The sequence below is a fragment of the Hemicordylus capensis genome, chromosome 6 (assembly GCF_027244095.1).
Source record: "Hemicordylus capensis ecotype Gifberg chromosome 6, rHemCap1.1.pri, whole genome shotgun sequence".
Taxonomy (NCBI): domain Eukaryota; kingdom Metazoa; phylum Chordata; class Lepidosauria; order Squamata; family Cordylidae; genus Hemicordylus; species Hemicordylus capensis.
Window position 1 is genome coordinate 16,923,080 of NC_069662.1, and position 18,281 is coordinate 16,941,360.

Genomic DNA, 18,281 nt, shown 5'->3' on the forward strand with positions numbered 1-18,281 from the left:
TGCTTTTTATTCCCCTTTCCAGATCACACTGCAGTATGTGGAACTTTGCAACTTGCAGTCTGAGGTGGAGAACCAGAGGCGTCTGTACCAGGAGAGCAATCGGGATGAGGCCTTGAAGCTGGCCATCCTGGATCGGGATGAGGCTATAATCAAGTGAGTAAACTCCAGATTTTTTCCCCTCCTTTATTGTTTTTGTTTGTTTGTTTGTTTGTTTGTTTTTGGCAAGAGAATCCCCACGTGTAATGATAGCTAACAAAATAAAACAGACAAAAACCAAGACCTTGGGGGTTCTCAACAACTCCCCTCATCAACGGCCAAATGCCATTGTGGCTGAGGATGATGGAGGTTGTAGTCCAACAACATCTGAAGGCCCACATCTGGGAAGCACTCCAAACCTGATAGAAGTTCAGTGCCCCATTTATACATCTGGGCTGACCTCCAGAATAATGTTCCACTGAGTCTAGCAGATGGATGCTGTGCAAGCCAGGGAGCACTAAGGCAGGAACTTGCATTCTAGACAAAGGTTGTGCCAGCCCAACAAAGTGTGCATGAGCAATGTATGGCAGACGTAGACGCCCACATTGTGCTCTGCTGTCCTTGTTGTGCAACTGCAACTTTGAGGATCCTCAAAGCCATGTTGGTTTTTTGTGTGTGCGTGCCTCTGTTCATTGCACAAGTACAGCATTGGTCTGGAAGTTGCCCATGATCTCCTAGTATACACAAAACTCCCATATATATCCTCTTCCAAAATCTGATGCGTGGATCTGAAATTTCTTGGAAAGCTTTTCTTTACTAATGTTAGCATTCACATTTCCATAGTCCTGTCATTTAATTTGTCCGTGTACATTGTTTCCCAGGTCTTATTCTGCAGGCTTCTCCAAACTGCGGCCCTCCAGATGTTGCTGAACTACAACTTCCAGCATACCCAGCCATAAAAAATTGTGTCTAGGGATGCTGGGAGTTGTAGTTCAGCAACATCTGGAGGGCCGCAGTTTGGGGAAGCCTGTGCTAGGCTTTAACTGGAGGGACTTCAGCTCAGTTTTGTTGCCTTGCAACTTATTTTAATGCTGCTTCAAAATCTGCTCTGCAATTTATTGTTGTGAGCCACTACTACTATTTATTTAAACTGATAAGCAGCTTAGAGATATTGTCAAAAAATAAATATACAGTGCAGTCCTAGGCATAGCTGCACAGAAGTCTGTCTCACCGATCTCTAGAGTTTACTCCCAGGTGAATGTGCTAGGCAGTGAATCCTTTAGCTTGCAGCTGGAATGACATTTCCTTCCAATTCTGCCTGTATGACATTCACAGCATATGCACATCCCTAATGGGGAGTCTTCTGGGGATCTCTGGACTTGCTCTGTTCCCCTTCCCAACTTCCCACTTTAGGGTCAGAGCCAGCATTCCCATATCCCATTCCTTTGTGTATCATCATCAGCACATATGTTAAAATTGGAATGAGGCAGAGTAAATGTGCATGGCTTCTGTAGGAAAATGATGAACACATCTGTGAAGCATTTAGTTTTTTTAAAACAGACTTTAAAATTTTGCATACATGTTTGTTTTGTATACACGTAGCCTTTGGTTTCATCGGAAGCGGCCTAATACTGAGTCAGACCATTGATTCATCTAGGAGAGGAGAGCTGGTCTTGGGGTAGCAAGCATGACTTGTGCCCTTAGCTAAGCAGGGTCCACCCTGGTTGCATATGAATGGGAGAGTACATGCGTGATGAGCACTGTAAGAGATTCTCCTTAGTGGGGATGGAGCCACTCTGGGAAGAGCAGAAGGCTTCCAGTTCCCTCCCTGGCTTCTCCAAGACAGGGCTGAGAGAGATTTCTGCCTGCACCATTGGAGAAGTCTGTGAAGTCTGTGGCTGTCAGTCTGTGAAGACAATACTGAGCTAGATAGACCAATGGTCTGACTCAGTATATGGCAGCTTCCTATGTTCCTAGCTCTGTATTGTCTGCACCAGGGCTGTTCAGCTTTGGCCCTCCTGCAGATGTTGGCCTACAACTCCCATAATCCCTGACTATTGGCCACTGTGGCTGGGACTTATGGGAATTGTCCAAAAACAGCTGGAGGGCTGAAGTTGAGCAGCCCTGGTCTACACAGACTGGCACTGGCAGTGGTTTCTTCAAGGTTGCAGGCAGGGGTCTCTCTCAGTCCTATCTTGGAGATGCCATGGAGGGAACTTGGAACCTTCTGCATGCAAGCATTCAGGTGCTCTTCCCAGAGCAGCCCCATCCCCTGAGCCCTATCTGGAGATACCAGGGATTGCACCTGGGACCTTCTGCATGCCAAGCAGATGCTCTACCTGTGAGCTACAGTCAAGCTAGCTCAGTATTGCCTGTGTTGGCAGCAGTGGCATTCCAGGTTTCAGACAAGGATCTTTCCCTGTCCTACCTAGAGATGCCAGGGATTGACCCTGGGACCTGAGGCTCTTCCAGACGCTGATATATTCAAACACCAGCTCAAATTATCACGGTGGAAGCCGGGGAACAGGGCATCCACACTAGAAAGCGAGATATTTGGTTATATTCTGAGTGCCATCTACTGGCAATCTGCAGTGAAACAACCATATTGTTTTTATATTCCTAGTATTCTGACTTGAAAAAAAAGTCAGTCGTTTCAGGGGAACTCTTAAGTTTCATAGTTTGTTCCTCCAGAAAGCTCTCACTTTCTGTTGTGGCAAGCACTGCAGCCAGTTCCTGGGAACTGCTTAAATCTATACTTTGAGCATTGAGTCATCCCTTGCAGATGCCTATTCTCTGGAAGACGTTCTGGGGCTCCAGTAGGCGCCACTCAGTTTTATTTAACCTTTTTTTCTGAACACAACCCTGGCAGTTAGGGATAGATGATGACCAAAACTAGCTGCTCACTGGTCCCTGGCTCAGACTTTCTTAAGCCGCAAATTATTCTCGCTTGGCCTTTACTGCACTTGGTTTTTGGCTTGGAGACTAGGCAATATTCAGTGCTTCCATTATATTATACACGAGGTAAAATCTTGTCTGAAGTAGCAGAGCTGAATGCTGGTAGACCTCTTCCCTGGCCTGGATATCTTCAGGTAATAAGAGAGAGCCAGAGTGGTGTGGTGGTGAAAGTGCTGGTCTAGGACTGGGAAGACACAAGTTCAAACCCCCCTGTTCAGCCATGAAACTCACTGGGTGACTCTGGGCCAGTCTCTAACCTACCTCACAGGGTTGTGTGAAGATAAACATAACATGTACACTGCTCTGAGCTCCTTGAAGCGGGAGCAGGATATAAAAGCATTAAATACATAATCAGTGGGTCCTCTTACCTTAAAGGGCTTGTATCCTGTATTTATAAAATGCTGGTGACAATTACATGGGAAAGCAAAAAAAGCATTGATACATGTTTAAAGGAATCCATGACTTAGGTTCCCCGATTTGATATGATATTTGATTATCCATCTGGACTTTGGGTCCCTTTCCCCTCAACAACCTCTCTGAACATCTGGTAATTTGTTTTTAAAATAATGACAAGGTGGTACTACACTCTAGCCTGGCTGGCTTAATTAAGGGATTAATACCTCTTGTTCAGCTTTCTGACAGAGAGGCTCGTTCATACTCATGTTGGGGGCTTATCCTAAAACTCTCCTCTTTGTGAGCTGAGCTTTCCAATATATCAAAGTCATCACTGGGGTCGTGATTCCATCCAATCCTATGATGACTGTACTGCTGCTGCTACTATTTATATACCACTTCTCAACAAAAGTTATCTAGAAAAATGCTAAATGAATAAGATGGCCCCCAGTCTAATGTTAGGGTAACACTGATGAGTTCTCCCTATCCCTTAAAAAGACAAAAAGAAAGAAAAATGATACAGCTTACGTTGCTGGTAGCTAAGTTTTTACCACTACTAAAATTTGAACCCTGTGATATGTAATAACAGCTCTCTTCTTATGCTGTTTGTCTTTTTTATGGTGGTTGCTTTTTGGTGTTTTTATGGAGTTTTATTGTGTTTTAAGTTTTACTAGCTGACCCTGCACAGAAAGTCTGTGCTCTTTGAGGCCGGCGGTTGCCCCACCTTCTGCCCCAGTCTCCACTTCCTGACCATGGCCGACCCGTGCCTGGCCCAGCCGCCTCTCCTCCCCACCGCCACTTCTGCCTCTGCACTTTCTCCCCTCCCCCCCGCCCCGGGCCTTGTCTCCGCGGCCGAGCCGGGCCCGCCGCCGCTTGCCTGTCTCCGCGGCGAGGCCTGCAGCCGCCACGGCAACCAATCCTCCTGGGTGCGCATCAGCCAATCAGGCACCTCCGCCCCCCAGCCAATCAGCTGGGCGCCGGGACGCACATTCCAAGGCACACCCAGGAGAATTAAATCTATATTATTAATTCTCCTGGGTGTGCCTTGGAATGTGTGTCCCAGCACCCAGCTAATTGGCTAGGTGGCGGAGGCGCCTGATTGGCTGAGGCGCACCCAGGAGAATTGGTTGCCATGGCGGCGGCGGCAGGCCGGCCGCAGAGGCCAGAGGTAGTGGCAGGACCAGCCCGGCTGCGGAGGCAAGGCCCAGGAGGAGGGAAAGAAAGCGGGGGCAGAAGTGGCGGTGGGGAGGAGAGGCGGCTGGGCCCGGCACGGGCTGGCCATGGTTAGGAAGCGGAGACTGGGGCAGAAGGTGGGTGGGGGGAGGTAACCGCTGGCCCCAAAGAGCACACAGATGCTCTGAGCGGGATCGGCTAGTATATAGATATTACACCACCTTGGAATGAGTTTTATGAAAGGCTGTATAGAAACTGAGCTATAAATAAATGTACCAACCATCTATACTTGGTTCAGAAAGATATAGGAGGTTGTAGTTCAGGATAAGCTCTGCTGTTAGATTAAAGCAATGCACAACACACAACCACTGTATAAGGATCTCTTTTAGAATGCTGGCTTCTATTTTGAAACGTTAGAGTTAAAACTTAATCAACATACATGAGACCTGAATGTCTAAAATCTATCTTTATATTGTAAAGTGTGGAAAATTTGCTTAACAACCTCGACAAGGGTATAGCAGTTTTACCATCAAACTGTTTTTGTATGTATCCTATCTTATTTGGGTTTCCCCTGCAGAAATCTGTATTGTAGAGTTCTTGCAATGCCTTTTATCTGAACTTCTAGAACTCCTGAGCCATTTCTATTCTATTCTATTCTATTCTATTCTTTTCTATTCTATTCTATTCTATTCTGTTTATTTAGTGTGTATTCATTCCAAGTTCTTACTGCTCTCAGTGTTGAGGTGGGGAACTCTGCACTTTCTCAAATGTCTGAGCATCAAGGTGAATCACAAAAAAATTCAACCTTACAACTTGCTTTATGACACAAGGGTCATAAAGTACCTGGGCACCATATTCGATGCTACAAAAGTGGCTGTGTTCCTCCCCACAGACTGTATCACAAATATTGCGTTATTGACCTACACTTTAACTCTTCACGTGCTACACAAAGCACATACAAATCAGCGTGCTTTAGGCCTTATTCCACCCACCTCAGCTGTCCTTCCCCTGGTGCGACTCAAGATGAGGCCACTGTAACATTGGTTCCTAGACACCTTCAATGCAAGAACCCAATCTCGGCAATCTTCAGACATGTCACCTGGTGGTACCATCTGGCGAACCTTTGCATTACACACCACAGCACCTGCTCCACGGACTTCCGTCACCACGGATGCCCTAGGGTGCTCACTGCAGCCCTCACCAAATCAACGGCATATGGACACTGAGAGAAGCGACAGGCCACATAAATTGCTTGGAGCTCTCCAAGGCACTCTGGACGTTCTTACCAATATTGCGAGGCCCAAGGATCCAAATCCTCACAGGCAGTACCATGGCAAAAGCATATATAAATCCCTGGGGGGTGGGTGGGGGACCAGATCTCATGCCCTGCTATACCTGTCCATGGCCCTCTGGAACTGATCGACACATCGCAACACTCTCTGCCTTACATGTGCAGGAAACCAACATCAGGGCAGACCACCAAAGCAGAACTCCGACACGTTCCCACGAGGGGTGCCTAGACCACGAGCTCCTGCAGGGAATCTTTCTGGAATGGATGTATTCACCATTGCACAGAATGCTTATTGCCTCAAGTTTTGTTCAAGGACAGGCATAGGACTGGACTCCATGGGGGACACCTTCACGATACTTTGCGTGAAAGACTTCCTTTATATGTTTTCCACGAGTACTACAAGTGGTGGCCATGCCACACTGGTTTCCTCACCTGCTATACCTAGCGGACTATACTTACCTGCATCTACTACTCCAAAAAATAATGCTCTCCCAGGACGATGGAACTCTGCTTCTTCCAGACGTCTTCAGGATGCGCCATGTGGCTTGGAGAATCATGCCGACTAGCTGCCAGACATCCAGGAGGTCCTGACAGCATCACATAAGTCCACAGATGCTCAAATCCTATGAAGCAAAATGGAAAAGATTCACCACGTTTTCAAGAACATGGGGTGTCTCACCACTACGGGCTCCTATACACATCATCCTATCACACTCAAGCAATCTGGGCTGTCAATTTCTTTGATTTGCATACATCTGGCAGCAATAGTGGCCCATCAGTCCCAGGGACCCTCACTCTTCATAGTCCTGGGAGGCAAACACTTCCTTAAGGGCATAAATAACCTCCTGGTCTTCCCTGAGATCCCTCAGCCCTGGTCCTACTGCTGGTCCTATCCCAGCTCATGGACAAGCCCTTTGAGCCTATGGCCCTCTGTGATCTTAGGCTACTGACTATGAAAACAGCCTTCCTAGTTGCCATCATCTCTGCTCACAGAGTAGGTGAGCTTTGGGCATTAAGGAATGACTACCCATACTTGGCTTTCCACAAAGAGGAAGTGGTCTTGTGAACGGATGTCCAGTTCCTTCTGAAGATTGTGTCAGAGCTTCACAGGTAGCAGGACATCTGCTTACCAATCTTCTTTCTGAACCCTTCGACACCCATGGAAAGAAAACTCCACACTCTGGATGTGCGCAGAGTCCTAGCTTTCTATGTAGATTGGATAGCCCAGTTTCGACAGACTTAACTGCCTTTTCATGACACATGGCCTCCCACGACAAGGACATAGAACATCCGCACTCTCAGTCTCTCAGTGGATGGTAGCAACCATCCAACTCTGCTATCAACTTGTGGGTCCTCTGCTCCTTGCACCGCTGCAGGCCCACTCAACACGAGCACAAGTGACATCCATGGCTTTCAACAGGGGCATACCCATAGACTCCATCTGTAAGAACATAAGAACAGCCCTCCTGGATCAGGCCCAAGGCCCATCTAGTCCAGCATCCTGTTTTGCACAGTGGCCCACCAGATGCCGCTGGAAGCCTACAGGCAGAATTTGAGGGCATGCCCTCTCTCTTGCTGTTACTCTCCTGCAACTGGTTCCTGCGAGGCATCCTGCCTTTGAGGCTGGATTTTACCTGTATCCCTCCGACTAGTAGCCATTGATCGACCTCTCCTCCATGAAGTTTTCCAAACCCCTCTTAAAGCCATCCAGGTTGTTGGCTGTCACTACATCTTGTGGCAGAGAATTCCACAACTTGATTATGCATTGTGTGAAAAAGTACCTCCGTTTGTTGGTCCTAAATTTCCTGGCAATCAATGTCATGGGATGACCCCTGGTTCTAGTGTTATGTGAGAGGGAGAAGAATTTCTCTTTCTCCACTTTCTCCACACCATGCATGATTTTATAGATCTCGATCATGTCTCCCCGCAGTTGTCTTTTTTTCTAAACTAAATAGCCCCAGATGTTGTAGCCTTGCCTCATAAGGAAGGTGCTCTAGGCCCCTGATCATCTTGGTTGCCCTCTTCTGCACCTTTTCGAGTTCTACAATGTCCTTTTTTAGATGTGGTGACCAGAATTGTACATAGTACTCCAGGTGTGGCTGCACCATAGTTTTGTATAAGGGCATTTTAATATTAGTAGTTTTATTTTCAATCCCCTTCCTAATGATCCCTAGCATGGAATTGGCCTATTCCACAGCTGCCACACATTGAGTCGATACTTTCAATGAGCTGTCCACAACGACCCCAAGATCCCTCTCCTGGTCAGTCACCGACAGCTCAGATCCCATCAAAGTATACTTGAAGCTGGGGTTTTCCGTCCCAATGTGTATCACTTTACACTTCCCAACACTGAACTGCATTTGCCACTTTGTCACAAAGTGGACAAAAGGAGCTCCTTTTGGAGCTCCTTGCAATCTGTTTTGGATTTCACAACCTGAAAGAGTTTGGTATCATCTGCAAATCTGACCACCTCGCTGCTTACCCCTACTTCTAGATCATTTATGAATAAATTAAAAAGCACCGGCCCCAGTACAGATCCCTGGGGGAACCCCACTCTTACTTCCCTCCACTGTGAAAACTCTCCATTTATACCTACCCTCTGTTTCCTGTCTTTCAACCAGTTAGCAATCCACACATGTACTTGTCCCCTTATCAAATGACTGTTAAGTTTCCTCAGGAGTCTTTGATGAGGAACTTTGTCGAAAGCTTTTTGGAAGTCCAGGTAGACTATGTCAACTGGATCACCTTTATCCACACACTTGCTGACACTCTCAAGGTTTGTGAGGCAAGATTTACCTTTGCAGAAGCCATGCTGGTTCTCTCCCAGCAGGGCCTGTTGTTTTATGTGCTTTACAATTTTACCCTTGAGGATGCTTTCCATCAATTTGCCCGGAATGGACGTTAAGCTAACTGGCCTGTAGACTGCCACATGGGCCACATTGGTGTTGTTCTTATGACATTACGCCCTGGATGTGCGCACCTGTCACAGTGCTGCCTTTGGGAGAGCAGTTCTGCAGGCAATTTTCGCATGATGATCTCTTCTGCACCCTCCTCCAGGTGTGTGAGCTTGTGATGCGCCCATCGGTGTGAAGTGCAGGGACTACGAAGAAGAACCTCAGGTTTCTTGCCTGTAACTGAAGTTCTTCTAGTGCTCACCTGTACCTTCACACACCCACCTGGCCTCCCTGCTGCAGGGTGTGGTGGCGGAGTCCATCAGTGTGGAGATGCAGATGACCACTAGAAGAACTTCAGTTATAGGTAAACAACCTGAAGTTCCAATTTGGACTCGGGTCATGGCATGACAGAAAGTGGTGGGATCAGCACCTCCCCCCTGCAAGCTGCAGAATAAGTCAAATAGCCTCTTGGAGCGGCTACTAGTATGAGGGAGATTTGGTATGGATCTCTGCTTTTGTGAACCCCCTTCCTCCATATCATAGCTTCAGTCTGAATTGGTGGGTCCTTGTGGCTGATTTTCAAAGGGGGAAAATGACATTCTGTTGGGAGCTCCAATGCACTGCATAGTTTGGCCCTCTGGTGCCATCTTTCCTTAGAGGATATCTTCTTAAATCACAATCCTTTCCTCCATCAGCTTTTCCAGCTGTTGTTCAGGCCAAGAAAACCTGCGGCCTTAAATTAAATACTTCCGAAGCATGTTGTCTGAGATGCTGCAATGCTTGTTCCCGTGACTTAGTTAATTGCTTTCCTTTTATTTTAGTTGCCAGCTGTAGGCGTTAACTCTGCTGTTTTAAACCAAACTTTCTAGCTTCAGGGAACCATTTCTGCATCAGGTAGTCAGCAGAGGATCCCTTGCATGCCTACCATAGAGCTCCCGTGTAGCAGAAAGGATTTTGGGAAGTGAGCTACTGATGTAGATGGGGCTTGTTCCTGGGTCGGCTTAACCAGTCAGTCAGACACAAGATTGGGAATCATTAATTGAGGCTTTATTGTTTCCGCAGATAGCAATAGGTAATCAGTAGGCTAATGCTCTCAAACCGATTATGGTTTGGTTACAGGTGCACCTTGCATTTATACAAACAATCTAAATGGTGCTGACACCCTAGACACAGTATACGTGGCAATAAAATGGTGGTCTAAGTATCTAGTACTCATGCAAATGCCTGATTCATTGTTCATCAGGTGATTACTCCTTATTTGGTTAGATCCTATTTTCTAGCCTGGGAAGCAGTGAGAATCTTAGCTGTGTTAACAAGTTTTATAGATACAATTTAGCTAGAGAGAGATAATGACGTTAATCGTGAGAGGCAGTGATGTCCCTGAGATGAGTCAGGTTAAGTTAGAATGAGGTTTTCTAGGCAAAAATGGAATTTCTTTGGGTTTCTAACCACATCACTCCCATGTGCCAGAAAGGATTCTGAGAAGTGTCTTAGGGTGGACATGCAGAGCAGTGGTCAAATCTGCTGGGCAGTGCCTTGTATAAACTACTAGCACATGCTAGATCACACCCAACATTCCCCTGCAGCTATGTGACTTTGGGGCCAATTAATAGTGGAGGGCAAGCTGGCTTTTGGGAAAGCCTGTCTGGCCACCATGATTGGTTAAGATTCCCTGCACGCAGTATGAATACTGTATTTTTAAACCATAGAAGGGCGACATCTTCAGGTCAGAATGGGAGCTGCATGCAAAAACAATTTATCCATCTTCTTCCCCCCGCCCACACCCAATCAGTGGGTTGCTTGCTTCAAAGTGCACTCATGGCATTGAGGGAAGCAGCCCCTCCGCTCTGTTCTTGGTTTTCTTTTGAAACAAGTCCACATGGCATGCTCTGCATTTTCTTTCTAGCCAGTGGGAGGAGGGGAGAGAGAGCTCCTGCATAGATAGATCTGCATTTCTGAAGAGAGTATGCTTCTTACTATGCTAATGATTCTATGTCAGTGCCTCTCCCATTTGCTCCGGCTGTTTTCAGAAAAAGTAGCTTAGAACTAGCATTTTAAAAACCCGAACATACGTCAAGATAAGCTAGAATTCGCATCACAAAGCCCAGTTTGTGTGTGGAGTGGGTCCAAAAATCTCAAAGGGACTTCCAGGTAAGTTTGGCTGGTGTGTGAACGCACACACTCTCTTTCGGAGGAGATTCAGGGCAGAAGCCCTGTGTGTAAAGCCTCCTGGCATTGTACATAAATTATTATTATTATTTTTTACATTTATATCCCGCTCTTCCTCCAAGGAGCCCAGAGCGGTGTACTACATACTTGAGTTTCTTTTTCACAACAACCCTGTGAAGTAGGTTAGGCTGAGAGAGAAGTGACTGGCCCAGAGTCACCCAGCTAGTTTCATGGCTGAATGGGGATTTGAACTCGGGTCTCCCCGGTCCTAGCCCAGCACTCTAACCACTATACCACGCTGGCTGGTAAATGAAAATGAGACCTAGGCCTTGCTTTCAGACCTACGAACTTAAAAAGTCAAGAAATGCAAGAGAGAGGGAGTAAAAGAGAAAGGTAGTGTAGGGACTCCCAATCTTGGGTCCCCAGATGTTGTTGGATTGGCCAAAGCCTGGGGATGATGGGAATTGTTGTCCAACAACAGTTAGGGACCCAAGGTAGAGGAAGGAGATTCATTTGACAATGCCAGGACAAAGGGGTGAGTTGCAAGCTGGCATTTGTATCAGCAGTGGCCAGGTGGCTCTTCCCTTGCTGGCGTCCTTGCTTGGACAGAGGTGCTGCAACTACCCAGTGGTCCTTGCTCTTTTAGCCAGGAATGGGCCAGAATGTCCTTTCCCTTCACTTTTGCAGCAGCGTTGGCAGGGAGCGAAGGAAAGCAGCCTTCTGCAGCTGCTTGTTTTCTGGCCAATTACTTGAATTTTTTTTAACTTTTAAAAAAATTGCTAAGCATTCTCTCTCTCCCTTTCTCCTTCTCCTTGCTAGGAAAGGCGAAATGGAATTGGAACTGGCAAAAGTCTCTTTGGAACGGGATTCACTGAGCCAGCAGTTACTCCGTGTCATACGCCAGAAGATGGCCCTCTCCCAGGAGCTGGAAGCTTGGCAAGTGAGTAACAGAAAACATTTCCTGAGATGTCATCCAGAACCTTTAAACTTCCCTATTGCCCCTGCAATTAGTATGCTGGGAGCAAGATGGAGCAAACCATACGCCAGGAGACCTATAACAGGAGCCAACGCCAAATTTCAAAATCCCAAGCTACTAGCAAGACGCAGCTTTTGGCTTCGGCAGAGTTTAATAAATTCCAGATTTATGCAATGACATGAAGCGAGCGTGAGAATTTTTTATTCCCTCCTTGCATTCATAATTTGTTCCAAGTTTACTTTAGGGATTCATTCCAGTTCTGAACAGGGACCTAAAAGGGAAAGGAAATCAAGACTGGTTCAAGCAAGTGAGCAACAGTTGAGAAGAAAACAACAGGAACAGGAGCACAAAATGCAAAACTTCCCTCTCTTGAGCAATTTATCCTTTGTTTTCAACCACTCTTTACTAAGAGTGGTTGAAAACAAAGGCATTATAGGTCAAATTGGTCAAGAGAGAAGAGAAAGATGCTGGGACTGAATGGTGGGCGGGAACAGAGAAGAAATCATTGCAGAGGGCAGGTGAAAAGAAAAAGATTAACTAGTCAAGAAAATTAACAAACATGGGTGTTGTTGTTTTTTAAAGAGACACAGTTTCCCAGAATTCCTGGGTTCCATTTCCTGTCGGTGTTTATATGCATCTTTCCCTCTCTTTCTGGCACACAGGACGATATTCAGTATATCATCCACCAGCAACTGCTTCAGAAGCAGCAAGAACAGGCCCCTCCCCACCCCTCACCCCCTAAGACGCCAACTCAAATCAAGGACCATTCTTTCTTTCGTCGTGGCACCAGCGTTCCCAATGGCTCAAGCTTCCTCTCATTCTTCCGGAAAAGCTGAGGGGGCCTAGCGGTGTGGGGAAGATCCTGAGATGGCCAAAGAAAGAAAAGGTGGTGGAGGGAATACAAATGCCAGAACCAGGCAAAGGAAGCAGCTGGACTGGACAACTGGAGACGTAGCAGCCGCCAATGACAGTAGAGTGTTTTGAGGTGGCCGGGGCTGAAAGGGGCGTGGTGCCTTTTAGCAGCCTGTCAACTATCTCTAGGCCAAAGGAATTTGTTATCCTCCCCTATATTTCGATCACAAGAGCTTTCATGCCATTTTTCAGTGAGAGAGACTAACACTCTGAATTGGTCATTGGACGTCTAATGATTGGTTCAGAGCAACACATTAAATTGGCATCTAGGTCCTTCCTGAGGAATGGGACTCATAGGGTGACGAAATATATTTATTTAACTTCACATCTTTCTTTGAGTGATTGTGGGCTCTAAGTTACACCAGCAGAACAACCAGCCTCGTCGATCAATACGGCAGCTACGGCAGGCATCGTACTAAATTATCATGTGTAAGCTTGGTAGGATATTCTAGTCTATATAAAGCACAGAAAGTTGACTTCTATGAGGCTAGACCACTGGCCCATCTAGCCCACCACTCTCTATTGGTCCCAGTGAGAGCAGCTGTCCAAGGTCTCCGGCCTCTTTTAGCTTTGTGCCGGTTCAAACTAACATGGCCCCAACACCTGAAGAGGGGTGAGGACGTGCTGAGGGGTGAGGACACCCCCTCCCCATCCCTGACATCACCTGAAGGATGTCCTGAAGTGCTGTTGGGGTGTCCTTCAGTTGTGTGTGGATGCTGTTCATCCAAATGGTCTCCAAATCCTGTCTAAGGGGCCATTGGGATGAACACCTGCCCTCCATGTGATTGAAGGACATCCCAACAGCCATGCTCCTGGCGTGTTCGAATGAACCCACTCCTTGTTACCCAAGATTCGTTTTCAGCAGAGGGGCTGGGAATTGAACTGGGGACCTTCTGCATGCAAAGCAACTGCTGTACCATTGAGCTATACCTATCCTATTGAAATGGCAGAGATAATGCAGAACACTGTGACCAAGTGGATGGTGCCAGTTGACCAAAGGATTACTGTGGGCCAACTAAAATCACACAATTGCCTGCAATCCCTGTTCTTGAGTAACCAGAAAGGTTATCTTCATTGGGAAACGTAGAGTAATAGCAGCACATAAATTAAACTACTTTATTTGGCCTATGTTCTTAATACCTCTGACCTTGCACAAGCTGCTGGCCAGTCAGAGGCATGACTCAGCTAATGTTTTTCTACAATATTGGGTAGGCACAATTGTGTAATATTTGTCATCCTGAATTTCCCAGTGCTTGGTCTTCTGATTGAAGGGACCTGACCATAAGGTACTGATCCTTTACTCTCTTGTAGACTAGAAGTTCTGAAGCATGTTGGAATAATATCACCGCCTTCCATTAATGAGAAGGAAAGGACTTACATGTGACTTCTTAGGACAGGGGTAGGCAACCTTGGCTCCCCAGCTGCTGTTAAACTCCAACTCCCATTATCCCCAGTCACAATAAATTGTAGCTGGGGGTGATGGGAGTTGTAGTTCAACAACTGGAGAGCAAGGTCTCCTCCTCCTGCCAGAAGTCTGGCCTACTGTTCATCTTAGCAAATAGTGGAACCGCACGATTTGACCACTGATGTGTACATTCCTAGGCTGCACTTTGTCTTCTATTAGCACTTTAAATTTCTGTATAACCTTGGTTTGCCATTTGGCTATGTTGCTTGCTTTTAAGAATGAACAGCAAGGCACTCGGCTAGGATTGAGTACTTGAATAGGGGGTAGTGAATAAATAATGAGATCCTGACCATGTGACCTTCTTTAAGAACAGGGCTATTTGAAACAGGAGGCAACCCATGTTTGCCATATGTGGACAGTTACAATGAGGAGGCTTAAGGTGGAACCTTGTAACTTTCCCTCTGACTAGCATGGACATTACTCCCTCCAGTAGGTGGCAGTATTATTATCCACAATACACTTGATTCCCACCTTGAGACCAAATGGGGACTTCAAGACTAGATTTTTTTTTGCTATTAATTTTTTTAAAAATCTGAGCTGGTAGTGGATGGCCCTTAAAATCCACATACATTTATGCAAATGAGCAATGCTTAGTTTATTACCCGGGAGAAAGAGAAGCATTATTATGTTACAGAAACACCAGCAGGGGGTAGTTCTTCTCCTTCTCCTCTTTCACTATATGTAAAAAACCTGGAAGCAGATGCTATTTTGCAAGTGTAACTTTTCAGCTGCTTAAAACATGGAGAACTTTATTTTTAAAAAATACAACCAAATATCAAATCTGACAGGATGAATCCCAACAGAGATTTATTTATCTACAACGAACATGTATATTGTTATAGAATATTTTTGTTAATATAGATTTCATAATATCCTGTATATAAAATAAAGAAGTATGTTCTTTATGTCTCTCTCATTGCTGCTAGGAAGTGGGTTTGTTAGGAGGGGAACTGATATCTGGTGGTATTAGAGCAGGAATTGCTAGGATTCTTACAGGGAGGAGATGGGAGTCTAGTGGGCATATTTCATTTCATTTCATTTATTTATTTATTTATTTGATTTCTATACCGCCCTTCCAAAAATGGCTCAGGACAGTTTACACAGAAAAATAACAAATAAATAAGATGAATCCCTGTCCTCAAAGGGCTCACAATCTAAAAAGAAACATAAGATAGACACCAGCAACAGTCACTGGAAGCACTGTGCTGGGGGTGGAAAGGGCAAGTTACTCTCCCCCTGCTAAATAAAGAGAATCACCATGTTAAAAGGTGCCTTTTTGCCAAGTTAGCAGGGGTTTACCTTTATATTTACATTTATATTCTACTGTTCCTGCAAAGGGCTCAGAGTGGTGTACATGGTTATTTTTTTAATCCTAACTACTACCCTGTGAGGCTAAGGGATTAGGTTAGGCTTAGAGAAAAGTCTCCAGTCTGAAGTCATCCTGTGAGCTTTATGGCTGAATGGGAATTAATGGGAATTAAAAATCTGGTCCATCCTAGTCTGACACATTAACCATACACCATGTTGGTAATAGGCAGGCTAGTAAGTATTTGGACTTTTTTTCTTTGACTCTAGTCAGAGCACATCACACCAATATGACATCATCTGAACTGTGGTTGCTAATCTGTTTCTGAGCCCAGTTCAAAGTGCTGCTGTTGACCTTTTAAAGACCTAAACTGTTTGGAACCTGGCTGGCTTCAGGACTGTCTCCTCCCACTTGCACTCTTAAAATCTTCATTGGCAGCCATGTGTCAGGTGGATACGTGTGACAGGATCTTCTCAGTGATGGCCCCTTGTCTCAGACTATCTGGCCACTTTCTTCCCTACCTGTCTTGAAATACTAACTCAAAAACCTGGTATCTTGGTGTGCTTTTCGCCTGCTTACCAGGTTTGTTTCTGGTTTTGTTGTTTCTCTTTTTGAATGTTGCCGATTGGTGTTTTATTTATCATCATCATCATCATGATGTATAAATATCTTTTTATGGTTGATTGAATGTTAGCCACCTTGAGAAGGCTCGGCCTGGATGGGTAAAAACATTTTAATAAATAAAACGATGGCAAGTGGGACTTAGTTTGCAGAATGAGAGATACTGGGCCTCAAGCCTGCTTGTAAATCATGACCTCTGACCTGGAAGCTGTAACCCTGGATGTGTTGGGGCTGACTTGGTAGCAAGGGAAAGGGACATACACATGCCCTGTGTTATTTTATTGATATTACACACAGCTCTGGTGTTTGGGCACTGGTGAGACTTGGTTCACTTTATGCTCTAAGGGACAAGTAGAAGCCAAGATAACCGAGCTTCTAATTCATCCTGGATGCCGAATTGAGGAGGTTAACTAGAATGCTGCTTCTTATTTTAATAGATTGCTCCAGTACTCTTTGGGGGGAAGACACATTTGGTTACCATCTCATGGAACTGAAACCATTCTGACCAGAGTTAAATTTGTTCAAGCACAGTCTGTTTACATTGAATTTATTTAAACAAACATAAGCAAAAGTCCTTTATTCTGTGAGAGATGCTATCTCTTGTTCTGGCAAGAGAATCTCTTGGCTTTCCTGCTGCTCATCTCCTTCGCCCTCCAGCCCAGCTGCACCCATCTGGGTGGCATTTTTCTCCCCGCATGGAGGCCTAACAAGAGAACAATGCGGGCATTTCTTGTAAGGCTTGAGGGGGTGGCTGCAGTTGGCATCCCAACCCTCCAGAGAGGAATGCGGAACGGACAGATGAGGCAGATGGACAAAGTCAACAGAAGAGAAAGCTGCTGCCACCCCCTATGGCCTGAACGGTGGAACTGCATTTTGTGGTGGACAGATGTTGCTTAGGGCTCCTGCAGGATTCTCTGGGATAAAGCGAGCTCTGTCCACAAAGGTTTGTCACAACCTATTTGCCAGTCTTTAAGGTACTTCAAGATTCTCTGGGGAGGGGAGGTATCTAGTGGGCAAGGCATTTTCTTCCAAGCCTTTCCCCAACTTCCCAGCCTCACTCTAAAAGAGTAGGAGTGCTGGACCAGGACCGGGGAGACCCGAGTTCAAATCCCCATTCAGCCATGATACTAGTTGGGCGACTCTGGGCCAGTCACTTCTTTCTCAGCCTAACCTACTTCACAGGGTTGTTGTGAGGAGGAACTCAAGTATGTAGTACACCACTCTGGGCTCCTTGGAGGAAGAGCAAGATATAAATGTAGAAATAAATAAATAAATAAATAATATCCTAATCTCCAGCTGCTGCTGCTCTGGAAATTCAACAGGTAACATTTCCCCCATTGCAATCACCATGCAGGGAGAAATATATGCCCGGTGGATTTCTGCCTGCTACGAAGCTGCACAGGGACCCTGTAAAACAAACAAGCGCCCTAAATCACACCCCCAACATCCAATTCCGCATCTTCTTTATACTATCCTGCCTATTGGCCGTCAGTCCCACTCTTTCTCCACACGGCCCTATTGTCCTTAGTTCCCCACCTCCATATAATGGTGGGGATTAGCAAGAATTGCTTGCTTCCTCTCTCTTCTCCGATCCTCAACGCAGGTCCGTCCTATGCAGGTTACACCCAGAGAGCAGTCCCTCTGTATTCAATGGGGCTTCCTCCCGGGAAAGGGAGTGTAGGCTTGCAGCTACGCAATCCAACCCTGTGCATAGATGTAATAAATCTCACTATATTCAACGGGGCTTGCTTCCAAGAGTGAGCAAGACGACTGCCTTCGTAGGCCATCGAAATGCGGCAATTCTATAGGGACACACACTCACCCAGGAGGAATTCACTCTCCTATTCAATGAAGTGGGGTTTACAGAAAGGATCGAGCTGTGCATTAATTTGTATGCACTGTCATAGCCTCACACGCGCTTTTGAAAATTAAGCACTACGAAAGTAAGCGTGCCGGGGAGTCCCCGGGAGTCGCTGCCCGCTTGCCTCTAGTCTAGCGCCCAACCAAGTCCCACCCTTAAGCCCCGCCCAACAGCGCCTCCAAACCCCGCCCATTCTTTATTCGCCCCACTCGCAAGCCCCGCCCAGACTTGGCTATTGTCGCTAAGCACCGCCCATTACGGCCAAGGCCCGCCCTTTGAGCTCCCAGCT

The 18,281-nt window shown here is 46.1% G+C and overlaps 1 protein-coding gene and 1 non-coding gene across 2 annotated transcripts in view; both read left to right on the forward strand.

Moving 5' to 3' along the window:
* Positions 1–13,064, forward strand: part of BICDL2 (BICD family like cargo adaptor 2) — a 42,375-nt gene extending 29,311 nt beyond the window's left edge. The window contains exons 11-13 of the mRNA XM_053261578.1: positions 23–153; positions 11,671–11,791; positions 12,490–13,064. Of these exons, the coding sequence (XP_053117553.1) occupies positions 23–153; positions 11,671–11,791; positions 12,490–12,663 (426 nt within the window). The 3' untranslated portion in view covers positions 12,664–13,064. The remainder of the gene's footprint in view (positions 1–22; positions 154–11,670; positions 11,792–12,489) is intronic.
* LOC128332242 (U6 spliceosomal RNA) lies at positions 1,424–1,529 on the forward strand. Its single transcript, XR_008310643.1, has one exon. It is a non-coding gene; the product is annotated as a U6 spliceosomal RNA (small nuclear RNA).
* Positions 13,065–18,281: the final 5,217 nt, after the last annotated feature.